We start from the raw sequence: 26,764 nt of genomic DNA, 5'->3' as shown, positions 1-26,764 counted from the left end.
TGTGCACACTGAAAACACGAGAGATTACAACAGTCAGGCCAGAGCTGGAACTTTTTCAGTCTTGCTTTTTGTTCTACTGTGAATGTCGTTTCTTCTTCTTGCCCACAGCGGTCAGCTTCCTCTTAGTGACCCCCCCTCGCCCCTCTAATGTCCGAGTATGCCCCCCTTCACCTTCTTGTCTGGCAAGTGGTGAAGAGAGGCTGGGCAGCAGGGAGGGAGGGGCAGAGACAGAGCGAGAGCGAGAGAGAGAAAATGAGGGGAGGGGGTGGGGGGGGGGGGGGGTGGGGGGGTGGGGGGTTGGGCGAATGGAGGGAGAGAGAGCTGCCTGAAATGTAGGCCAAAGCGGTGGTGGGCGTTTCCATGGAAACTGTTCACAGCAGTCAGTGACATCATCGGTACGGGGGAGAGGCGACTGGGTGGTGGGGATGGGGAGGAGGAAGGGGGGGTTGCAACAGAAATGCGTCCTGATTGGCTTGGACTTAGACACGGTTCTCCACTCTGGTCCTCCGCGGGATCCTGAAGTGAAGACAAAGACAGGATGATGTCTGTAATCTTCTACACGTCCAAAACACTCTGTACAGGCATCTAACACCCCAAAGAGAGACACACCACACACACACCTTCTGTTTTGCGCGTCCATGTCCAGCAGTGTCTCCTGGGACACCCTGAAGTCATCTATGGGGGACTGGTAGCGGGATTCAAAAGAGCCTTCCCTCCCTCTGTAGGCCATGGCCTGGGCTGGAGACTGAGGCAAAGGAGACATGCTGGAGGACGTTGAGGAGACTGAGCTCAGCTCCCCAAAACGCTCCCGCACTGACTGAGCTGTTGCCGACACTGATGAGGCCCCGACTGCAGCGAATGGGCTGAGAACCTCACCGTTTTCATCCTGAAATAAAAAACAAAACAAAGGAGTAAACACTAGTGGTTCTCTGCATAATCAAAGATGAGCTTAAAGTCTTGCATTTATAATTTTGTCAGGTCATTCAAGAACATAAGATGAACTATAAAGGCAAAAGTAAATGGGAAGAAAAACTGGGGAGGGATTAAGAAATAATTTGAGGGAGGCAGCTACAGACAAAGAACATACAAGCACTGAACTCAGACAAACGGAAGTATTTTTTAAAAGGACTAATTTTTCCAAATCTGTGCTTTATATCGATGCTCGAGATAAAAGCAGTTGCGTCCCCTGCAACAATGTCCACTAATAGCAAATTCTGGGAGCGCTAATGAAGCATTAGCTTTAAACAAAAATAATTGCGTTCACCTTTCGTACACAGAAACATCAGTCCGCTGTACTGAGAGGCCCAAGGGAGACATTTTTTCATACATGGAAGCCTTTTATGGCCCATTTGGGTGTTTTGCACCATTCACTATCTGACGAATCTCATTGCAGACCTGCCGGCTAATGTGTGACTATACATTTGGTGGTTTGTTTTTGGTTTTTTTGTTTGTGGCTGCTCGTATTTCAATTGTGCGATCCCACCCGAAGCTCAGTCAGCCAGGGGTGGTGGGCTGAGTTAAACGAAGGGTTATGTTTGTATACAGAGGGTGTGATGGGGTCGGGGCTCATGGTTTAAGTGTTAAAATAGTGATGCATTTCTCCTTCTTTTAATGTCACTGCCCTTACATTTTTGCACCAGTTAGCAGCTAATTGTTTTTAATTCAGAAAAATGTACAGTATACTATCACTACTAAGACATGAGGTACACTCACCCCTGCTTTTAAAGTAAGAATCAAAAAAAGAGGCTGTCCTGTGGTATTATTAACATACAGGAAATTAAACACGATGGAAATTAAAACCTAGGTTAGATGCAAAAAGTAAAAGCACTCTCATGTTTGTTCAGTAACTGTACAGCTACATGCTAGTTCACCTAGCTTTACATAAAGTCATGAAACAGGGTAAGAGTACGTTTACCTCGATCCAAAGGTAACGAAATCTGTGTAAAGCTCATTTGACTATTTGTTCTTCCAAAAAAATAAAATAAAAACTTAAAAAACAGAAAATTAAAAAAAAAAAAAATCTGATCTGGCTTTCCCGGCACTCATTACTAATTTGTCAGCAATATGTCTGCTTGGCCTTCTTCAAGTTGTGTCTGCATGTTTTTGAGTGGTTTGCTGACAGTACAAACATTGTGGAGCTCACCCTTCCTCTGGTTATGTCCATGTGGACTAACAGAGAAGCTAACTCCAGGTCCTCGTTGTAGCTGTTCGTCAGAGGTACTGACCGGTAACCTATAAAGACAGAAGCAAAAGATTTTTTTTTTTTTTATTAGTGGTCTGCAAAAAGATCCATCCATCCATTTTTTGCCAATTGGGGAGGGAGTCTAAGCAGGGAAGCCCACACCACCTCCTCCAGGTCTTCTGGGGAGATACCGAAACTTTACCAAACCAATCGAGAGGTAACCTCTCCAGCTTTTAGTCTGGGCCTCCTCCCAACAGGAGATGCCCAGAACACCTCACCTAGGAGGTGCCCAGGAGGCATCCTAGTCAGATATGTGAAACTCCTCAGCTGGCTCCTTTTAATATGAAAGAGCAGCGGCTTTACGCCCTTCTCTATGGAAGATATCCGCCACGCTATAGAAGAAGCTAATTTCCAGTGCTTGCATTGGTCACTACCAAAGCTCATGCCCGTAAGTGAGCAGATAAATGTAGATCGACTGGTAAAACTCACTTTTACACTCAATCCCCCGCTCTACTCACCCCTCACCTCAAACAAGACCCCGAGATACTTAAAGTCAGCAGCAAAACATGTAAAAACTATTTACAGGGAACACATGCTGAAGGCGTACCTGTCTTTAGCCCGTGAATGGGGAACGTAGCCTGAGCCAGGAAGTTTTGGTCGTTGAACATGTCGATCTCATACACCACAAAACGCAGAAAGGCAAAAGCAGAGTTGCACACGGTGAACTGGAATGTCTTTCTCGGCCAAGTGGGATTGAGACCATTATCAGCTACAGAAGAAAAGAAATATTGAAAATGTAAAGCGTGTATCCTCAATTCTCTAACATTTGTGCAATTATATTTCCCTTGTAACAGCAGTATAAAGACTTCTGTAATTAGCTGCTAGATAAAGGTTGCACCTCTACATTACAGGGAAATAAAACCCTTTCCAGGACAAAAAAAAAAAAAAAAAAAAAAGAGTATGTCATTAACAGAAAATTATTTTTCCTTGGCTCGCTGCCCTTTCTGTAGAAGAACCAGAGAGCAGTGAGAAAAAACAGCAGAAGGAAATGCCAAATGTGTTAAAATTTTGAGTTTATGTTTATGTATTTATATTTAAAAGATAAATATGAGCTGGGCTTACATCGGAATCTGCCATCTAAAGTAACAGAAGTTATCTGATGACCTAGTTTTGAATAAGTGCCAAATTCAAAGGGCTGATAAAATGATTGACATTTAAAAAGTGTGTGTACAACCAGTACAGGCAAATAAATATAAATGGGAACAAATGCTGCTAGAGCCCACAGTACAATATGCCGATATACCACTTTTTAGTAATATACTGAAAAAAAAGTAGTTATAAGTATAGATTACATTTCTTAAATTTGTACTAAAGTAATCCTGTCCTTACTCACTGATGGGAATTTTAAAGAGTAAAGTATAGGTTGCAGTAAAATTTCCCAGTATCCACATCAAAGTATGTAGCAAACAAAATCTATGCATTAAACCATCAAAACATTAAAAAAAAAAAAAAAAAAAAGAAGTGTTTCTTCTGTCATAACGACCTGATGAGAGCTGTGCGAGTTTCAATGTTTTCCCTTTGTATTCCCACACATGGCACAGTTGTTTGTATAACTTCCTGTTTTTCCTCAGACCATACAGGAAATTACACGAGGAAAATATATCCAGTAAACAGCAACTGCTTTTTTTTTTTTTTTTTTTTTCCCCTTCCTCCCCAGTTTTGGCAGGGCCTGCCTTTACTGGCAGAGGAAGTCGTGTTTAAATAAGAGCAGCGCTCACCTTCAGAGTCTGTTTTTTGCTTGGCGCTGTCGTACTCCGCTCCGCACACCTCGATCTCAATCAGAGGGCAAACGATGCCACGTCCATGCTTGGGCAGATGCCGGGAGCCCAAGACCTTCAGAGGACAAAAAGCGATTACGTCTTTGGAATTTTTGTTTACATTAACATGTTGCTACAAACAAACACACAATGCTTTTCCATCAGTGACATCTTATAATGTGTTTTTCTGCTCAATTGCTAACTGAGTGTTTGAACTACAGGTTGAACTCCTCCTTTAAACATGTGTAATTAAAAGCATGACTAATTACCTATGAGCAGTGTTTGCAGTACACCCATGGAAGCAGTCAGTGAGTCTCACAGTGAAGAAACAACAATGAGCTTCCTGACTTGATTTCTAAACAAGTTCATGAATGTTTATTCATAATTTATGAAAAGTGAGTTACCTTTAATCAAAAAATATTATTACGTCTGCAACTAAAGGGGAATGTATTTATATGTAAATTGCAGCAATTGGTTGCTAGGTTTTGTAAAGTACCTCGGTTACCTCTCCGAGCTGTGTTACAATCACTGCTGCTGCTCCAGTGGGCAACTACAATCACACTGTTAACAAAACACCACCTGTCAGTTTCACCTTGTCTGTCTCCATAACCACCACCCGCTTCATTTCTCCCAAAGAGATGAAGGGCAAACTCGTTTCTGCACAACTGCATCACACCCAAAAGCAGAAAAATCCAGTCTTCAGTCTACTGTACCTCAATCTCTAGACTGACTTGCTCCACACCCCGTAGTGTTTGTCTGTCAAAGGGATCAAAGTTGTCGTCCCTCATGATGGGCGGCTGAAGGACGTAGCCACTTCTTCCGTTCAGCATGAACAGGGCCTGGTTCATCTGCATGGGCTTGTCTGCAGGGAGGGAAGGAGGAAGGAATAGAAGGAAAAAAAATGTAAAAAGCACGTAAACAAATGAAATGTACTGTCTGTCTTCCAGCTTTGCTCTCAAAAGGGAAGAGAAGATACCTCCTGTCTGGAAGTTAAGTGCTACCAGCTGAGATCCGCAGAGCCACATGGGGAGCGGGTCATAGTTAGAAGAGTCTAATCTCTGGCCTCTGGGGTAGATCCTGGACAGCTGCAGCCGATTGTACTGCAGGAACTTCTTCCCCTTGATTTTGTTGACGTATTTCTCTGCCTTGGTTTCAGGGAAGGATGACATGTCCCGGAAACAGGCTCGCTCTGTGCCAATCTCTAAAAAAAAAAAGTGACGACAAAAGAGAAATGTGACCCCATCTGCATTTGGTGTTTTTCTTTTTACTATGTGTGCAGGCGAGTGAGTGCACATAGTTCTTACTTTCTTCATCAAATGGCACAGGCCTACAGTAGATGACAAGGTCAGATAATTCCAGTGCAATCTTCTTCCTCCTTTCCATCATCTTCCCCTCTTCTATCTGGCCACAGACATGGCACAAGTATAAATATAGTAGTACCAACAGTGAGGCACATCACTGCTCAGCTTAAACCCAAAGTGTGAGTGCATTTCATGTGAAGCATATTATTTCTGTATATTTACCTTGGCCTCTGAGGTCAAGGTGACCTCACGGATCTTGAGCACCCATTCCTTGAGCTCTTCTTGCGTGTTTGCAGCGATGTCGAGCGGTATGCCTATACGCACAGGGGTACTCTGTGTCAGGGTGAAAACATAAGGCCTGCTGCCTTTCCCTTCGGCACGAACAGCTGAAGAGAAAAAAAAGAAAAAAGTTAGAAAAAGGGAACCAATAAATGGAAGTAATGACAGTTTTAAAAAAGTAAATAAATGAGGCTGGTGCTGAATGGACATACTAGACTAACAGACCATAAGCAAAGGAAGAAAACATGGTGGAGAAGAACCACCTGAGAAGAGCCCAAGATGACAAATCCATAGCAATTATTGTAAACCATCTGTATCATCCAGTATTAGACAATAAGTGATAACATTCAGCAAGGAGTTATTTTTAAAGAATGATAGGATTATATAAAACCAAATAATCCCTTTTAGAATATAGTTTTTTTTTAATTAAAACATTCATGTTTTTGTAAATGAATGCAATTACTTTCTGAGCATTTTTAGCTCATCTTTCATACTACCACTAGATGGTGCCAACGAGCCACCCAGATGGACAAACGGACTCAGGTTAACAATGCAAGGCAGAATGTGCCAGAACTAATAGGGGTGTACTGACTAGGCTGCAGGATGTCAATAACACATCAAATGCAAATCGGAGAGAAAAGCAACAGTAATAATAAAAACAGAGAAGACTTATTAAACTAAGAGGCTGATAATGGAGAAAAATAACAATAAAGAGAGTGATGACTAGGGCCGGGACGACGCGTCGACGTAATCGATTACGCCGACACGTAAAATACGTCGACGTAAAAAGAATGTGCGTCGATGCGTCGTCACTTTCAAAACAGACATAGCGGCAGTGAGTAGCGGCAACACGAGTGAGGCAGCCGCAGTCGACTTAAATCACTCCACCCGAACGTGCAGTTCTACAGTATGGGGATATTTTAACAGAAAAGGAAGTGATTAAGTCGTTTGCCGGCTTTGTAAGGTGGACATGGCCTATCATAAAAGCACGACGGCTATGTACTTTGCACATTTCATTTCTTGTTAAATGCTATCTCTAATATAAGATTGTACTACTACAACTTTATTTTGCAATTTTTTATTAAAAAGTGTTGAAATGAAGAAATTTGTGTTTTTCATTGAGATACATAAATTAGTAAATGTGAAATTGCTATACAAGTCAAATAATGGGGAAATAATCGATAATCGAATCAAATCAAAACAGAATCGGATTGAAAAATCAATCGCTAGATTCATCGATTAGGAAAATAATCGTTTTGCCCAGCCCTAGTGATGACTGTGTCCTACAATTAAATTTATTTTTAAAAGCAGTTAGTAGGGGTTTACTGCTCTCAAGATGACTTGCTACAGGAAGCGAAGGTGCTACTTACTAATCTGACAGGCAGACACATCAAGACTTCCTCTCAGCATATCTCCAAGAGGACTGTTTTCTGTCATCTCCTGTTGTCAGAAAACAGAGAGCACATATGTATCTTTGTGAATGAAGACATGAATGACCTCACTGTGGTGGGAGCAGGTGTACTCATTTCTCTTTAAATAAATACAAAAAAAAAATGTGCTTGAGTAAGCATCTCGTTTTAAGGGTTTGATCCTCACAGTTCTATCAGGCTCGGCTGCTGACGGACTGATCTCCTCCACGTAGTTTGCCGGAAACCACATCTGCTTCTTTCCTCCACAGTCACCCTTCCACCTGAAAGAAGAAGAGGCGGGAGGGGTAAAGAGACAACGGATGTGGTTTGTAAATATTTAGAAGCGTTTCATATTTAGAAAATGATCCCAGGACTGTTAAGAGAATTTTAAATGTGTCATTCACTCATTTACCGTAGTTCTCTAATGCTAAGCACGTATTCGCAGTCTAAATTAATAATTAAGAGCTACTTCCTGAATGGATTTGATGCCACTCACTTACCATCCCCCTTCCTGTTTTTCCACATTAGAGATGATAGCATTCTTAGTGAAGGAAAGCTCATCGTCTCTCTGGGCTTTATACTCATACATGGCTCGCACCGTGCACTGAAAGACAAGCACACAAGGTTACGTCATGTTTACATGTCCAAGTGTTGATGTTGCAGATCTCAGCTAACCGTCGATTTCTCCATCCTGCACTCTTACCTTAAATGTTGGCATTTGATTAGCCTCCACATAAAAGCCTGGATTCCTTCCCTCATACAGTGACCCGTAGTCTGGCTCCTATTGGGCAATACATTATGAGTTTTTTTTTTCTTTTTGCTAGGCTGGTGGTGATTTCACCACAGAATGAAACTAGCATAATGGCATGAAACAATACAGCATTTTTCACTGGCCAGACGTTTCCTTTGTAGACTGTATAATGTGGTACTTACAGCAGTGCCTATCTTCTCCAGTGTGTCCTCGTTGATGGGATAGCGTAGTTTCATTTTACGGTACAAAGGGTGCTTCTCATAGTAGCTAATAAGATCTACAAGGCTGTCAAACTCTGAGGTGCCCAGCACCACGGTCTGACCCTCCTGCTGCACACGACAGTGCTTTATTTTACCCTCGGCTCTGTGAAGAAACCCAAAGAAAGAACTCTGCTAAATAACAGTGATCCAAGGCATTTATGTGCATCTACACTCAATATGCTGATCATCTAAGATTTAAACTGGCAACTAAGTTACCTGAATGAAATGGCAAAGGAGTTGGGCTCTGCCCTTTTCCTGACTAGAAAAGCCCCATCGCGAGGAACCCTCATCAACATGTTCTCTGCATGGCTCCTGGAGAGGTTGGCGTGGTACCACCTGCGACAAACAAAAACAAAAATATGATGCACATCACGTAATAAATTCAGCACTTTCTCAGTAATCTTTGAAAATGCATATGTGTACTCACTCTTTGCTCTCGTGAGCATTGGTCTGAGGTACCGGCTCAGTCAGCTTCATCTCAAATTCGTTACAGCGCAGCGCCACCTGCTGGTAGTGAGTAATCAGAGCAAAGAGCGTGTCAAATACCAGGTTGTCAGTCAGGTAGAACTTTGGGCTGCCTGCCTCCTGACGAGAGTGGATGCGACAGTGCTGCACCCGCCCCGAGCGCCTGTTGCAGAGATGGGAGGCATGGAGAGAGAGAGAGAGAGAGAGAAACAATGAAAGGTCAGTTTTTCTTCCAGTTTGATTACAAGTTAAGAACATGTGAACTCTTGTTCATCTTTAACAAACTGCCTTGTGATACCATCTCTACATTGTTCCCATAGCTTGCAGGTAAATAACAGACAGACTGATCTGTCCTGCCCTCCTTTCACAAAGAGCTCATAATATCAGACAGATCACACGTCACACTGTGACAGCCATGATCACTGACTGATCTGCCAGTGCGACACTTAAATTTGGTTATATTTTAGTGACACGTGCTAGTTTTCTACATACAAATTAAAGTTTCCTATACTTAAAAGTGATTTCCCCTAAATTACCTTTTCCACCCTGAAATCCAATAGATGTTTTTTAAATACAAAATATGTGTACTTTACCAGAAAGACAGAGTGTAGTCTCCGACAAAAGTCTCGCTCTCCCGAACTAGGAAGGAGCCATCAGGAGCTCCAGTCTCCAGGCAGTACTCAGACAGCAGCCTCTCGGCTATCTGCCGTCCATCCCGCCCAGCACCAAGCTTTCCATGAAACCATTTCTCTGTCACATGTTGATCCATACCATAGGACACCTGGGAAGATTCAAGATGTGTTCACTTTATGTGTATCCACATACTTTATCTCTAAATAAGAGCCTCCCACAGACCTCTAAATATTAAAATTGCATCAAATTACGAACAATGCGAACAAATGTTCACGCTCAAAAATAATTTCTGTACTTCAGCAGCAGATCAGACCTACTAACCTCTCTGTGCTCCTCCTCATCATCATTTCCCGGGTTACTGGAGGTCTCTTCTGAGTAGTAGATCTTACTGCTGGTCAGAACAAAAAAATGAGGGTACCACTCCTGGGATGAAGGGAGAGAAATGAGACAGATTGTTAGTTCAAATAGCTGGATCAAATATTTACAAGATCCATGTGTTACAGTGCAAAGTAGGGCTGTGCGATATGACCAAAATCTCATATCCCGATATAAGAATTCTATCGTCCCGATAACGATATAAATCACAAAAATGTAAAATTTTCTGTAAATTCTGTGAATCTCGGGCAGCTCGACTTGCGTGAAGTGTTTCCAGCTGCGCGTCATGTAGCTGGAGTCGAGTGTTTTAACCGATGCATGAAACGATATATTTTTAGACATAAGTTGTAACAGCCGCCGTTTTCTTTGTGAGTATTTATTACACGGCGTGCTGCGGGGAAAAACCTGTTCTAACGTTTGAGTCTAAGGTTTATATTTTAGCACCTGGCGGCTCTTTTTTAATTCTCATCCGTAAATAATCTGCTCTTTCTTTCTGTCCGTCCGTAGTGTGGTTATATTAAATATAAGAGAAAGAGAGAACCTTAAGAAATTAATATAGCCACTACAGTGACCATCAAAACGATGAAAAAATATTGCCGTAAACAGTTTATTTTGCGACACCACGAAACAAACGATAGCGTAAAATGAAACGATAGACGTTTTTATATCGTCATCTGATATATATCGTTATATCGAACAGCCCTAGTGCAAAGTGGCACAAGATGATACAGAATAAGAACTTGATATCCCAAGGAACAAATGCTGATAAAGCATGTCTGAGTTATAATTGTAAGTGTAACAGATGATAAAGGAAGACTGCAACATAATTTGTCTTAACTTGATTTTTCATGTTTTTACTGATAACATAAAGCATATGTGATACAGAAGCTAGTTTTTCTTTTCTGACCATTTCTGCCCAAAAATTCTTTCTCGTGCAGGATTCAGAAACTATTTATACACTGAACATGCTTACATGGTTAATGGGATCTTCCAGGTACAGGATGCCATTTTTAATGGAGTTGCTGATATCATTCTCTGAGTACGGAGTGGTGGTGGACACCTCCTCATATGCACTGCCTTCTGCGAGCTTCTTATGCTGCATCAGATAAGAGGAGAAGGACAGACAGAGTAAGGTTACTAATCCCCACCCCCCAAAAATCAAAAGATTTCTCATGACTCCAAGAGGCTCTGACCTTGATGAGGATCTTCCTCTTGAGCTGATTGGGTGAGGGCAGCCCATCTGCTGCGATATCCACTGCCTTGGTTAGAAGCATGTCTCCAAACACCTTCTTAAAGTGAGTGGCCATATTCCTCTGCTGCACAATACTACAGTGGTCCTCTATGGACAGGATGATGGGATATCTGTAAAAGGGACCACCGATTCAACCTCAGAGGAGTGGCAAATCCAAGGAAACCCCTTGTTTAACTTTGTTGTGATGCGACTTTTATTTTCTCACAGTGATGTCACTGTGGCCTGCCCACAGTGTTTCTACATTAGTGTGTGCCCGTCATCTCTTTATCTTCGCCATCTCTTATCCTGTTAATCACCACATCCCCACTGACAGTCATAAAAAGAGAAGAAAACAAAACAAAACAAGAATAGCGCGTTGTCATGCACACTCACTCAGATGTGACAAAGGCGTGCTCTTTGATGGTGGTCAAGACATCAGAAAACTTGATTTTGGTTGTAAGGGTGTGCCCATGGTAGATGACTGGCATTCCCTCAGGGCCATCCCAGCAGTCCACTGAAAAAAAACATAGACACATGCATGCAACATCATTTCATCTTTTATCCTTTAAGGATTATGAAAATAAACAGACGTGTGTGTGAGTGACGGGACAATTGTAGGATCTGTATGTTTCAAGGCGAACAAGATCTACAACAAACAAGTCTTATTTATAGAAACCTGCCTGACAAGGGTTTGCTGAAAAGCAATATCGGGAACGGTTGCATAAGTTTTTGCATGTGAGGACCTGGTTAAGGGTGTATTAGCTGGGGTTAAAAGTCGAGCTGTGAAGGATAAGAAAGTGGGTAAAAGTTAATTAGTTGGTTAAAAGTCAAGCAGTGGTGATTTACTACTCGTGGGTAAACCGTACACCTTCCAGTGTGTGTGTGTGTGTGTGTGTGTGTGTGTGTGTGTGTGTGTGTGTGTGTGTGTGTGTGTGTGTGTTCGTTCCTACATTCAATACAGCGACAGCCCATCCTCAGACAGCGTGCGTATGCCTCCAAGGACGATTCACTGGAAAACTGGTCTCCTGTCAGGTAGCTAAAAATAAGCACACATTGTCAAGTATGTACACAAAACACACAGCCACACAGGCTCTCAGAGGATTAACATGTCAGGGAGTGTCTTAACACACGAACACACTTTTTATGGTGATTACATAAATAAATCGATACAGTCATATCAAAAGGGCTCGTTCTCCTCTGTTGACCGGATAAATACTTCTTACTCATTCAGTCAGTCAATTCAAGCCTAATCAAAGCAACATGGGAAACTTTCATTCCGTCGCTCCAATGAGCATTGTTTCACATTTAGTACAGAATTACTTGCGCTGACTTTCACACACTTTTCAATGGGAGGAAAAATACATTTTCCTGCAAAATAAACGCCTGGATCTCATTCGGGAAAGAGATTGTTAAATAATACACTTTTATCTGATGTGTGAAGCCAGTTCAAAAGACCTCTTTTGGGCAGAGGTTTCAAGAACTCCAGCATTCCCAGGGCCCAATTAAAGCAGGCAAACCAGACACATGCATAAATGCCCTTCATGCTTACGTGTTGTGCGAAGAGGAGATCCAGTAGTGAGACAGGGGGTTGTTCATATTCTCAGGACACACTTGGTCCAGGGAGGAATCCCAGATGGTGTTCTCTTTGGAGAACAGGTATGTGAGGAACTACACAAGAGAGAATGAGGCGCAGTGAAAAGTGGGAAAAATTACAGATCCTAACTTACAGCAATATACCGACGTGGCACTGAAATGATAATGATCAGATTCTTAAAAACATCTGACCTAAATACTCAGGAATCAGGGCACCGTTGCTTAAGGCATTTAAGAAGTGGCTCAACACCTGTTTGTATGCACAGGCATGCGCTAGAGCCCCCAAGGAGAGGCGAACTGCCAAGTTCTGATCCAGCCTTTGGACTGTGAGAACTGTTGAGTTTGTGTTTCACCAAAATTATTGTTATTTTTATGTTACTGGTGAAAAGGTCTATCTTGGTTTCAATATAATTCTAAATTCCAAGATATAAACTAAAAAAAACAAAACAAATACAAAACCTAAACATTTCACTGCACGAGCCCATCTATCCTGTAAGCAGGTACACCTTGCAAATATACATTTTTCTGGCACATTTTCACATGCTTAAACAACACAAATGCTCTAAACCACAGGGCAGTCAACTTGTACACATGCTGACAAGTAGGAAAAGTACAAGATAAAGTACTAATATAAATGTTTCATGTCAAAATAATATGAATGCTTCTAAAAAACACTGTTAAATCACCGACCACGCACAACTGCCAACATGAATAAATTACAAAAACTAAGAAAAACTGAGATGGAACATCTGGGGAACATGTGGGGTTCAAAATGTCATAATTGCTTAATCCAGATTCTTAGATTTAACTTGTGTATTAAACACATAATGACACTGGATTCCATAAACAGCAAACAAAAACATCACATTAGAGTAGGATTTGTACATATCAGATTCCCCATTAAACTTCAACTATAATAATTTCCATGTAGTGATAATATTTAAAATAAAGTATGTATTTTTTTTTTTTAACTATTCATAGGCTTTTCTTTGCACATAATCAAGGCCTGGGCACCAGTGACCTAACATCCTCTGGCACGAAGACACAGCATCACCTCCTGCAGGCTCGCTTGTCCCACTTTCCTCTTTTATTCATGACTTTACGGTGACCACAACAATCATCCTTCACTTTCTGCAGAACTGTCATGCCGCACCATACTCAATAACCTTTTATATCTGTGTAGGAGGAGGTGCTTCAGGGCCAAGATCATGGCCAGTCATGTTAATTTCTGAGCATCTCCCTCCCACACTAACAACACAGGGGGGAAATCGGAAAACATAACCTATGAAAACATGGTACATTTTTCCGTTAGTGAGCGAAGACCCAGAAAAAAAAAACAAGAACACAAGTGAGAAAAGGGGGGAAAAGAAAGAGCGAGAGGCATCGAGGTGCGCATACCTCGTCTTGCTGGAAATAAGGCTGCTCCACTTCCCTCAGGGGGTCTTTCAGGTAGCCGAACATAAACTCTTGCACTTTGTTGTTATCTGTGGCCCACATCTCCTGCAACAGTAAACACAAACATGCATTAGAGCATGAAAACAAAACAAATCGGCAATAAAGTATGTAAATGTCCAACAACCGAGAGAATACCTTTTGAGACTCCAAGAGGAAGCTCTTGAAGTCCTCCAGGGAAATCCTCTGTTCTGGTCTATCAATGAACCTGATAGAAAAAGTACTGGTTAATTTCAGCAAACAACCGTGATGCAAGAGAAAACATCACTGTGTATGTGTGTGCGTTTTGTATACCTACCTTTGTAGAAATGGGATTTCCATCTAAAAGATAGTAAAGAGACAAAAAACATTTAAAGTAATTAATCAAAGCGCTGCACTTTCAGTGTTAGACATCCTGTGAGGTGGGGGGAGGGCACTGAGGTTATCCATTTTATCTGACCCCTGCTTGCCTGCCTTCTTATCTATGTGTCTGTGTTTGTGTGTCCTAATGGCCTCCACCAGAGAGGTTTGGTGGGTTTTTAGCTGGTGCATATTGATCTTGAAGCCATTTGAGAACGGACAGATGGGAGATGAAGTGAGCCTTGGCAGAGCATCAGATGGGGGTGCTAGGGGGATGAAAGCACAGGGACTATCTGTGGATACATAAAAAGACTGCACTTACGTTTTTCTGGGCATCAAACATGAGACTACGATAAAGCTGCGCAAACTGGCTGAAGGACACGTCTCCATTCCTCATCTCCGAGTCCTATAAAAGAAGCAGAGAATCAGACAGAAAAGTGAAATGACTGTTAACGGCAAATCATAAATCTTTAGCCTCAAACAACATCATCGTGAAAGGGAAGTTGGCGGGGAGATGGAGTGGGAAGGAGGTTTGTGATAAGGAAAGTAAGCAGCAAGAGGTTACCGGAAGTTTCTCTCGGAGGAACCTCATGTTGGGCACCCTGTAGTTGACCTGGCTCAGCATGCTCTTCAGATCCTTACAGGATATCCTAAACACGTTTTGTTGAAAAATAAAACAAACACGGATAAGCATGTGCAACATGTGCAAACACTTCTACTTGTAGATACTATTGTGAGGCAGAAATGCCATTTTGAGTTTACAGATGGGCTGAAACCTTGTAAACAGACACCCTGCATGTTCTGTTGAGTGGTTTGGGCTTCACTTCTGCTACACAGCTTGGAATTTTGGCCAGAAACGACAATACACGGCGCACACACAGTAACAAAGGCCTGTCAGGGATGTAACAGACAAACATCTCTGTACATCTCCTCTCCATTCTCTGCAGTCTGTTTCCTGCTGCAGGAAGAGTTGTTGGTGTGCGGCTGAGGGGTTAGTTCCCTTACTACACCTCAACTGAGCTCTCTCACAGACACCTACCAGCCGGTTGCAGCAAGTCTATGTGCTCTTAGATGAAAGGGCACACAACTGGTGTAGCAAACAATTGAGTTACATCTAATAACATCCATTTCTTGTGAGGGCGATCTGATTAACTCTGCAGCTGATATCCTTTGACCGAGTTTAGTTACCTGTCTTCTCTGTTGCGATCAACTGCGTAGAACTGCTTACGTAACCACCTTAAAATTAAAGAAATGAAAAAAAGACTTAAGCGATTTATTGCATACAGAAAACAGATAATGCCGTCTATTTACACAAACTTTGAATAAGTTCAGATTTACCGCTCGATCTGAAGAGGTGTTGGAGACTTCAATGTGTCAGTCACAAGCGAAGTTAAACCTTGCACCCACATGGTCATCTCTTCATCAGATGTTGCTGTAGCAACAAACAAAATGTGAAGATTTGATTTATCAATGGTACTAATGATCTTATTGAGGTACAATGGTAACAGGCTAGTCCTTCTCTGAGCATACCTGCCAGGCTGAGTGATTTAAGGCGAAACTCTGTGCCGTACAGAATAACAAAGCAGTGGGCCTGATCGAGCCGTGCTGCCGAGTCCTCCACATAGCGATCAAAGTCCCGAGACTTCTGTCCAGAACGGATCTCCTTGATTTCTCGAATATCAACTGTAGATACAGACAGATATGTAGTTAGCAAAACACAAAGCTGCAGGTTCCCAACACATGACACGGTAATATTCTGGTGTGAATATGGTGTGCAAAACTTATATGCAATGATATGGAAATAATCAAAATAACTGTATCTGGCACAAAACTGCAGACTTAGCTCCAAGCTCTCCTTGTTTTCTAATTCCATTTCATGTAGGAAACATGAAACACTTCAGTACTAACCCTAACAGTCTAACATACAAAAAATAAAAACATTGTGCAAGTACCTGAAGCCCCTCTGACCACATAAAACAATGAAGCTGAGGCGGTGACCCAAACCACATTCAAGTATAGATCAAAAACCACCAATTAGTAAGCAATGGGGAGAGGGCAGTTTTTTTGTTGTTGTTTGGTTTTTTTTGTGTTTTTTTTTTAAGAAGCTACTGGTCAGGTCTAAATGATTGAGATTTCAAATATAAATATACATGACAAATATATCACAGTATGTACCTACCTGTGCTCGTAAGTGCAGGCTGTTAAGTGTGCGTGTTTAAACATTTAAACAATATATGATCGGAACTATGATAATGCTAACGTTTTCACACAACGGCTTCACGGTTTATCTGTAGACATGACAAATGAGGGAAAAAAAAAAAGAAAAAAAAAAAGACCAGATATAATTTTATCTCAACTCCATAAACAATCATTGAGAAACTTTACAAGTGTGTGGGCTGCAAAGTAGCACAGCGGGTTCCTATCAGTGTTACATTAACTGCAGTTCAAGACCTACAGCAGGGACTCTCCTACTAAGCACACACACACACACACACACACACAGACACACACTTCTTTCAGCTCCTGCTCCTCTTCCTGCCCCTGAACCACACATCCTGTGCCTTTGTCGCCTACACACCACATCTGTGCTTGCGTATAGGTGAGCATGTGCATGTTCTTTTCTCAAGCATAAAAATGTCTTCTCACAGAATTTCACCAAACTGTGCTCTAATCATATATCATATCTCCGTTTACTTAACCCGCCACACGGGCCAGCAGACTTCCGTTTAGACTGAAGCACTTCTGACAGGCTGATCTGTTAGACAACACTTTTAGTCATTTGTGTCAAAATATTTGGAGCTTGCCTCAGACAGATGCAGGAAAGAAAGAGATAGCCAGAGGTGTAACCTTACCAAAAGAGATGAGAGGAGGTATCCTGCAAAACACTACCACACTTCCTTCTGTGCTGTGCCCTGTCTTCCAACATTTTTCATACCCAAGCAAAAGTATTGTCAGTAAAAATATGACAGCCTGATGTTTAAACTTTGGCCAATGTAAAGTTTATCCCCTTCCCCCAATTTCCTTTTTGTTTGTTTGTTGTTGTTTTATTTTAAATAAGCCAATGTTACGATATTGTGAAAAAAGCAAATGATCAAAAATAACATTTCTGTTTTTCATCTAAAATGTCAAACTTCTACTGTTTCACACACAATGTCAGGATGTGCTTCTTTTCCATTTTTATACAACTGAAAATACTGTGAACCAAAAATAAAATATAGGAAGAAGGCCCAATTTTCTGACATTTCACATACATTTAATAAGAAAATTAAAAGAAAGAATATTACAAATAAAACAAATCAAAAGTAACTGTCAGCTTTAGTGTTGCTATAAAGCCTAAAATATTGGATTGGATGGGTAAAGACATAAGCTATTATTACTGAACTGCATTCAACCAGCGACTCAAAATCTTGAGAATAAGAATCGCTTTTGTGACAGTGTCCTTTTCCCAGGTAGCCCATTTTTTTTTTTAACTCTGCATGGGTTCAAATTGCACACCTTCTTGCAGTGTTTACAACTGAACCACGGTGGTGTCAAAAGTCAATACGTTCACAGCATTCGCTTAGAATTTCATGGCAACTGAAAACGTCATATTCGGCCATGCAGACTTAAGAGCTTTGACTGATAATCATGTTCACAATGTCAGCAAAGGATCATTGAGCAATTATTTTGCTAAATATTCTAAGTGAGAAAATATAAAGATGACTATAGAATAAATAAAAACATATGGGTATGCAATATGAACTTGACACTGTAGGATCTTTCTTGCATATGGGCACATCCACAAATTACCTGGACTGCATATTTTATATTTTTAACCTTAAATAGCCAGAAATAAATCTGTTAGGTAAGCCCCAGACTCATCTTTTTAACCATTAAGCAGATCAATTGTGTTTATGTGCACCATCCATTCTAAAGCAAGAAAAAACCCCTGAACATTTCCAAGTGACTATGCGGCCTATGTTGTGACAATGTTTCACTGCACACTTCCACATCAGCTGATCCATGTAAGCTTCACTGACAGCATATGGGATCAACTTCAGCAGAAGACTTTTCCTCTGACAAACATCTGACAAGCCGCTAAAAGGGTTCAGTTCCCCTTTCCAACAATCTCTAAATGGAACGAGTCTGCTGTTGAGTTCTGCTTGTTTTCCAGCAACAGCCTGCTCTTTACAACGTTTTCATACAGACAATCAATCTGAAAGCAATTTCTGATTAAGTAACAGCTTTGCTGCCTGAGGGCTAATGTCTCAGTATTTTGTTGAAAATGTTCTTACATATAAACTACGGCCAGATCCAAACGAGTAACACAAACACACACAAAAAAAGGTGGGTCAGTTAGAAATGACATCACGTCTGAGGTGTTACAGTGTATGCACGTCCTTTGCGGGAGGTATGGAAAAAGCACATCAGAAGGACGACAGTTTTCACACGTGTGTGCAAGTTAATTCCACCCGCCGGTTATGTAACTTAACATAAACAACCCAAAGACTTCTTCATTCTCAAAAAAGGATTTCCAGGCTACAGGTGAGAACATTTATTGGTACTGCTGCTGAAAAGGAACTCATCCAATGTCGTGGTGCGTGTTAAAACACAGTATGTGGTTTGAATTATTGTCAAAACTGCTCACCGACATATCATAACAACAACAACGACAACACAGTTCTAAATCCTGTCTATACCTGAACACGCCTCACATTCCTGCACCATTCAAATTAAAAGGTTGTCAATGAATCCTTTCATTGTAGATTAATCTGCCAATTATTGCCCCGATGACAGTGTAAAATCTCAGGGCAGCAGTGGAAAATACCCATCCTAGTTTCCCAGAGTCCAAATTTCAATATCTAATTTTGTCACGATCAGAGTCCACAGCCCAAAGATATTGAGTTAGCAGTCATATTAAGCAAACAACAATGTTTACAGTAGAAAAATCTATAAACATATTTGAGGAATTTTTGTTAAAAGACATAAATTACTATCAAAATAGATGTGGCTTCTTTTCTTGTGCTCATCTAGAATTACAGCTCTTATTCAAATGCCATGAATTTGACCGTTTCTGCATTTATGTGAACTGCCCCTCTGTGACTGAGCAGGTCAATGCAACAGTAGATGTAGAAAGTAACTCGTGTCATTACAATACAACAGTTCAGTGATATCCAGTAGAGTGCAAGACAAATATCTGTGAAAAATATCTCTAAAAGACCAAAAAACTTGAGTTATCTGTGTATTCAGTGCACTGTATTGTCAGTGAGTATTATCACTATTTTTCAACTTTTGAATAATCTGTAAATTCACTCAGTTAGCTCTCCGATTCTCTTGCAGTCAGCCATTGTCGCTTTCCGAGCTGCTTCTTCCTCAACGCAAGCCGGTTAACGACATTCATTTTAACCTCATTTATTTGCTCAATGTCAACATGAAGAGTCAAGAAATTGTGGCTCTAGCTAAGGAATCCATTTAGATTGGCAGGATGTGCAAGAAGTTTAATTCGCATAGCCATTTTAGCGTTACTGTAAGCTTTGGAGAAAAACTAAAGGACTGACGCTTGTCAGTTTTTAAAGGTTAAAAAAAATGAAAAAATAAAATCACATACTCTGATAATATAGGCTTAGGGGTCAGAGTACTGACTGAGGCCTCACAGGGTTAAATAAAAAAAATTGATTCTGTTGCTAGTGTATTGATAACACCATAGGAGGAAGCGGATGTGGTATACTGCAGTATCGATTTTGTCCCAAACCTAGGAGCAGTTGCAGCACGGCATCATTATGTAGTGTTTATAAAGGGAAAAAAAGTCTCATATTTAAACTTACGATGTGTCAGTCATTACTTAGCAAGTTTATATGTATTTGTCCTGGAATTAATATTACACTGCAGCTTGCATTTCTACAAGACTTTGCCCACGAGTTGAATTTCATGCTTACTGCTGACCATTTATCCTTGCGTGGTTCACACTACATGTGAGAAGTGTTTAATAAAATCTGTGATGTTTATATTTAATTTTATCAGTGTCTGAGCTGTGAGATATATATATATATATATATATATATATATATATATATATATATATATATATATATATATATATATATATATATATATATATATATCTATCTATCTATCTCTGGGGGGGGCTTTTCTGTAATGTTTGCAATAAACTGTTCATTAATGTCCATAATATACATAACTTAATGTCCAACTACACACTTACAGATTTAGATAAGATTTTCTCAACATTCAACTGAGCAAAAGTGCAAAGGATGTAGAACTTCTAATGAACACCACACCAGGCTTATCAAGATGCAACAAATTTACCCACAGTGGTTTTCTTCAACCAGAGATAAACTGGATGACAGAAACATTTCTACAGTATGTTATTAAATATAACCCGCTAAACAGTGAAGCTAGCCTGTGACGCTGTGTTTGAAGATGAGCAATTTAATGTTGCCCAACGCCACGGCAAAAAGGAAGGACATAAAAGATTTTTCATATCAGGACATAATAAATTACTATTTAGTCTTTACCAGGTCTTACAATTAGGTAAATAGAACTTCAGATGAATAACAAAATAAATAAACCACAATTCAGTAAGAAACTGTGTGTGAAAAATTAAGTACGCCACATGATTCAAATGCATATAGAGCCGCCTATAGCAGCAATAGCTTGGAGTAATTATGTTCTGTATGCCTTCATGATTTTCTCATATTGTTGTGGAGGTATTTCGTCCCACGCTTCTTTACAGCTTTGCAGGCATTCATTTATGCACAGCTCTCTTAAGGTCCCACCACAGCATATCACTCAGGCTGATGTCTGGACTTTGACTTGTCCACTGCAACACTTACTCATTTTCTTTTTCAACTATTCTGTTGTAGATTTGCTGCTTTGTTGCATGACCCAGTTTCAGCCAAGCTTTAGCTGTAGACAGATGGCTTCACTCTAGAATACTTATGGTTCATGGTTGACTCAATGATTGCAAGGTGCCCAGTTTCTGTGGCTGCAAAACAAACCCAACCCATCACCTCTCCACCACCGTGCTTGACAACTGGTATGGGGTGTTTGTGCTGACATGCTGTGTTTAGTTTTCACTAGTGGTGGTGCTTTGCATTATTATCAAATATCTCCAGTTTGGTCTTACCTGTTCAAATAACATTGCCTCGGAAGTCTTGTGATTTGCTCAGATGCATTTTTGCCTAAGCGGTGCTGTCATGTTCTTTTTATTAAGAAGAGGCTTCCAAACAAGCCATACTTGTTCCATCTTGTTCTTTTTTTACTGTCACAAACTTTAACACTTAAAATGCTAACTGAGGCCTGTACAGTCTGAGGTGTAGCTTTTAGGTTTTTTGCAGTTTTCTGAGGATTGCAAGGTCTGCAATGAATTTGTTAGGAGATCCACACTTAAAGACTGATGGACTTTAAATTGTTTGGAAATGGCCTCATATACTTCCCTGATGTCTTTTCTCTTTCCCACTGTGTTAACACACCTGAATTCCCCAGAGCAGTAAATTCCCGAAACATCTGCTTTTGTAGAGATGCTCACACTCACTGATGATCAATTTCAGACTCACAAACAGCTAAGGCCACCACCACCATGTCTTCCATACATACACCTGCCCACCACCCCACTAATGTGAGCCATTGTCTACGTAGCACCTCATCTTTCAGGCTACTTACATACAGACTATATATACAGACCAAGTCGTTTGCAATTTGCCCTTTTAATGAGTGACTTCATCTTGCTTTGTTATTTATTACTGTTGTCCTATTGTCTATTTATATTTCCTGCACAGTTTCGCTGTACATGTACAATGACAATAAAGACGTACTCTCTTCTATTCCAAATAAGTGCATCTGATTGGCAGCATTAGTCTTTCACACACTGCTTCTGCATTTTGGCTTAATTTTTGTTAAATAATGTGCTTTTATGCCTTTTTTTGCCAATTGTATTTCAGTGTCTCCAACCAGAGCTTGTAAACATAACAGGGTATGACTATGAGGTTACAAGAACTAAGTTTTTTTGGGGTTTTTTCAAACCAGGACACAAAACTCAAATAAATGGTTGAGAGTATAAAAGTATTCATTCATAAAACTCTAGAAGCGGCTCAGAGTTCATCAAAGCTTGCCAGCGAACTCACTTTCCATCTCCGTATCTCTCTGATATTAAAATGAGTTGATGGTGCCTAATGACTCAAACATGATTTCGATTCATGTACATGTCACCTGGTATCTGTCACACACTAAACGAGGGGGTTAGAAAATGATTAGCATGATACTGCTGAGTTTTACTGAGGGTGCTGTGCAGGACGTGTTGCAGCAGTCTCTTTGAAAACAAACTGTACACTCATGTAGTGACTAACAGAACTGGAGCAAACTTTTTCACTTAAAAAGACAGACTGTGAAGCCCAGGTATCCAAGCTGCATATTTATGACACGCTCAGAAAGCATGTCTGTCTACTGACAATTATTCTGCAAGACCACATCCTGCTATGTCAAGCCGCACATACATCATAGTGTGCTGTAGAGTAATATACAAGTGTGCGAGCCACAAATGAGTGCAGCCAATTATCTGATTGGAAACACGGGGCAAAAACTGAAAGGCAAATCACGTGGAGTGGTGAAAAAAAATGCACAAAATACACTTTAAGAGAGGATGGAACAAATGGGTCCACTTCTCAGCACTTTATATTTAGAAGCATACGAGACTGCTGTTTCCACAGTTAATGGACATCATTCTTTCATTGCCATTGATAAGGGGTAAATACACGGGGCCAAATCGTTCCTGAACGATTACACACTTCCAGTAAAAACCCTGGTATTCTATTTCTGAACATTAATGAGCAGCTCAGGCCAATTTCACCTCTCCAGGAGTATCAAATGGCAGCTATGAGCTCATGGGCATATGAAACCCTTCACTAAGAAGATGATACTGATTTAACAAAAAAAAACCAAAAAAAACATCAAAACAAAACACAAAAAAAAGAAAAGAAAAGAACACCACTAAGCCTACCCTCCTTTGTGTGTGTGTGTGCTCTTTTTGTTGCATCCGGAGCAGAGTGCAGCTGTGCACAAGGCATCCTGCTACCCAAGAGACAGATGACATTACGACTCACTAAAGGCCTGTGCGTCCTCAGTTAGACACGCTGCTTTGTTGAAGATTAACCTGAATGCCAGCTTCCTGGTACTATACAGAATATTCCTATTAAAAAGGAACAAAAGAGCACAAGGAAACAGTGTTTCTTCTCTGCGTCGACCCTACAACTATTTGTACCCGACACATGATTTAATTTCTTCTTCCTCTGATATTCATACCTGCTTTTTCCAAGAGAAATAAATATATTATATTGCAAGAAAATAATCCCAAACAACTGAACATTTAAGCAACCTGTCGTTCAGTAAGAAGCACTTTAAACACTGATATTACGACACACAGGCGGGGTTGCAAGGTTTCTTTCTATCATACAACTTTAGCTATCAGATTGATTTATGCACTTAAAAAGCAGCCGGTTCAGTTTTACTTCTACCGTACTGATCCCAGTTTCTCCAAACTGTCTTTAGTGTAAAAACCTCGTAAAACCAACCAACCTCTTAAACTACTCATGTATTTGCTCAGGAACTTTAATTTTTAATCCTGGCAGTACAACTTACATTTTTCACAACACAAAGGTTTTGGAGTCTTTAAAGGTTAATCAGTTGCCTTGGGTTCCAATGTAGACATCAACTAAAATATCTTACACCAATAGCGACAAGTTACTTGACGCTTAAAGTACTTTTACCTGTAATGTATTAAAAAAAAAAAAAAAAAATCCCACATCTACAATATCACTGCACCACCAGTCTGTTATTGATCAGTGGAATTGTGAGATTTCACTGCGTCTTTGCTGTATGAATTCAATTATTTGGGGCTTTTAGATGTGACATCACATCCTAACTGACAACACTATCCAACTGTTCACAATACCATCACGTTGGCCCATCGTGCAAGTCTTTTGTGAGGCATTCAAGCACCTTAAAAAACGCTGCACCCATCATATTTCTGACTGTATGCCAACCAACCAGTTCTGGCACATATACCTTACAAATTTACCAGTCATCAGGAGCGCTGATATTTGTATGAGCATGTTTGCACTGACAGAATACTCACTCTCGCCCTCTATTTTATCTGTGCCCCGAGTCCAGATAATAGTCCTGGTCTCCAGTTTTACTTGAAATGTCCTTCTCTCTGGCCGCTGGGACTTCTTAGAATAAAATAGTGTCAGTACTGTTCCCAGCTCCAAGTCTCGGTACAGGTTGTTCATCTCTGTGGCGTTGTCCATCCACGGCACAGGTCCGTTGGAAAAGAAGCCAGAGGTCCCAGCCATGTTCACTTCCCCTGTTTGTTATCCGTTTCCTCTCAGAACAATCTCCTCAGTACAGGCTTAGACAGGGATACCTACAGCAGGAGAAGAAGGGAGGGGAAGCCCGTGAAACAACAATTCCTCTGGGACTTCATGTGTGTCAGAGCTGCATGCACATTATAAGGCACCAAAGAGTTTGATGCTGTCAAGAGCCATGCTTTAAACGATACTGCATGAAGTCTAAATGTTTCTATCATCCAATCTTTATAAATAAATGCACACTGTAAGACACTGCTACCCATATGTTGAGATACATGTCAAATACGAACGTAGGCAGTAATAATGCTTTATAATGACCATTTATAAAATTATATTTCTAAAAACTCTTCTTTAATGTTCAGCCCCGAAGCCACAAATGACTCATGTCATATATGTGTGTGTATATATATATATATATATTTAATAATAACCTAGATATTTTACGTTGTACGTTTTGATTACAAAAATTCAACTTCTCAGATCATTTTATCTTCCGTACTTACATGCTAAACAAAATAATACATGTCACTATGTAGTTTTGCAGCACATAAATTCACTAAATAATGAAAATGTGGGCAAAGAATATATTTCAAAACATACCTTTGACCTTATTAACTTAAGGGTACAAGTACTGAGAGCAACGATTAGGCTAAACCTTTCAATCCCATCAGAGAGAGTGCATTATGTATCATTAAGAGTGGTGTGAATAAATGAGAGCTGCATCAGAAACCCATCGTGCAACGAGAAATCATGTTGATGTAGATAAATATAACAGAATGGAGAAACCTTGGTTTAATGTTATTTAGACTGCTTTTTCAATTAAAAAAGAAAATGACCAACAGGCCTGTAACTCCCTACAGGAAAAAAAGTTTCCTGTGAAAACATTTTTAGGAATACAACTGGTGGCGAATGGCAGAAGAGTGGGGTTAACGCTGTAACAAGAACCGTCTGGCTATTTTCACGGCGTGGAAACGGGGCCGGTGTGTGCTAGCATTTCGCTGGGCGAAAACAACAAACATACCCTGCTAGACCCGTAAAAAAACAGGGGGCCTGAGGTAGCAGTAGCTGTTCTATTCATTCCTACTCCTCCTTTTCCTTTTCCGTGCGGAGAAAAATTAACTGGGAAAACAACACGTCGGAGAGGGGCTGCCGTGCTGGAACTACCTACCGCCGCAATCTCGGCCCGACCGCACATCTCCAACGGCTGGCTGCTCCTCTCTCCTCGCGTCTTTTCTCCTTCTTTTTTTTCCCACCCACACTCAGGTTTTCCGTGATTAAATCATCGCCGGGCTCTCATAAGGCGCTGCGGTCCGGACAACAACAATTCCCGTTTCCTCTTCTCGCCTCTGGCCGTCCATAGAGAGAGAGAGGCAGACAGACACCGAAGCCCGTGGTAAGACTACGCAAGTTTGTCTGCTCTCGGATCAAGCCAGCTCAGGCCCTCTCTGGCACGTCAAGCTACCCGGAGTCTGTCACGAGGCTTCCGTCGAGGCTTTTCACAATAAAATAAGTACTCGCGTCGCGTAAAGAGGTTGAGAATGTAGTTTAAAAAAAAAAAGATTCATTTCGTGTAACGCGCCCGTTTCTTAATTAGGGCGACCTGATGTCCCTCTTTATGTGGGACAGCGCAGTTTTATTTATTCGTTTTTTGTTTTTGTTTTTTGTTTTATTCCTTGCCCCACTGTCCCACATCTTGAGACAACGTTACACATTTTGACTGGTTCATGCACATATCTGGCTTTTGCAAAAGCTTTTTAATATAGTCAGAAAAAGGTTATCCTAATGCCAGTTCAATCCACTTTTATTTATATAGTGCCAGATCACAAAAACAGTTACCTCAAGGTGCTTTGTATTGTAAAGTAATGACCCTACATTAATATAGCGAAAACCTCAACAATAACTCGACCTCCTTATGAGCTAGCATTTCGCACAAACTGTGTTTAGTCTGCATTTATTTTATAGCGATCTGGTCGCCCTATTCCCAACAGCTGTATGAAAAACAGATACATAACACTTCACATATCTTTCACACATTTAACATATACATGTTTATTATCATTATCAATGTTTTTTTTATCAAAGTAGTTGTTCTTTATTTCAAATAAACAGAGGCATCACCATGAGTGTTGGCGAGTGTGTGTACTTTTGGTGTTCTGTTTATGCAGTTGCTTTATCATCTGTGGTGACGGTGAAGCATGTTGTAATACTGGTTTTAAATAGGAAGCAACATCCACAGTTGAATAAGGAAGCAGAAAAAACTGCCGCTCCTTGAGGTTCCTTGAAGGAAATGGTGACCCTGTCATATTTTCAAGATAT

At 40.6% G+C, this 26,764-nt stretch overlaps 1 protein-coding gene across 1 annotated transcript; it reads right to left on the bottom strand.

Annotated features, from left to right (window-relative positions):
* Positions 1-274: 274 nt before the first annotated feature.
* plcg1 (phospholipase C, gamma 1) lies at positions 275-25,904 on the bottom strand. The gene is made up of 33 exons (XM_084916238.1): positions 25,617-25,904; positions 24,217-24,504; positions 15,618-15,770; positions 15,426-15,519; positions 15,276-15,323; positions 14,653-14,737; positions 14,410-14,493; positions 14,047-14,069; positions 13,887-13,956; positions 13,695-13,796; positions 12,253-12,371; positions 11,654-11,739; positions 11,097-11,217; positions 10,666-10,834; positions 10,446-10,568; positions 9,419-9,520; positions 9,058-9,245; positions 8,427-8,627; positions 8,216-8,335; positions 7,922-8,102; positions 7,692-7,769; positions 7,489-7,592; positions 7,176-7,269; positions 6,950-7,019; positions 5,523-5,686; positions 5,304-5,400; positions 4,976-5,200; positions 4,713-4,861; positions 3,961-4,075; positions 2,790-2,951; positions 2,144-2,232; positions 621-886; positions 275-516 (listed from the first exon to the last, which is right to left on the bottom strand). Exons 2-33 carry the CDS (start codon positions 24,431-24,433, stop codon positions 480-482), a joined length of 3,936 nt encoding a protein of 1,311 aa, XP_084772364.1. The 5' UTR covers positions 24,434-24,504; positions 25,617-25,904; the 3' UTR covers positions 275-479.
* Positions 25,905-26,764: the final 860 nt, after the last annotated feature.

This window comes from Perissodus microlepis, chromosome 20, assembly GCF_051167445.1.
Source record: "Perissodus microlepis isolate ML-2025 ecotype Zambia chromosome 20, ASM5116744v1, whole genome shotgun sequence".
Classification (NCBI taxonomy): Eukaryota; Metazoa; Chordata; class Actinopteri; order Cichliformes; family Cichlidae; genus Perissodus; species Perissodus microlepis.
Note: the sequence above shows the minus strand (reverse complement) of the source record. Positions and strands in the feature narration are given on the sequence as shown.

Coding starts and splice junctions, on each gene's coding strand:
- plcg1 (XM_084916238.1), bottom strand. CDS start 24,433: ATGGCTGGGACCTCTGGCTTCTTTTCCAACGGACCTGTGCCGTGGATG. Junction 9,246..9,418: donor ATGAGGAGGAGCACAGAGAG/GTTAGTAGGTCT, acceptor GAATCTTCCCAG/GTGTCCTATGGTATGGATCA. Junction 7,020..7,175: donor CAGCCGAGCCTGATAGAACT/GTGAGGATCAAA, acceptor TTCTGACAACAG/GAGATGACAGAAAACAGTCC.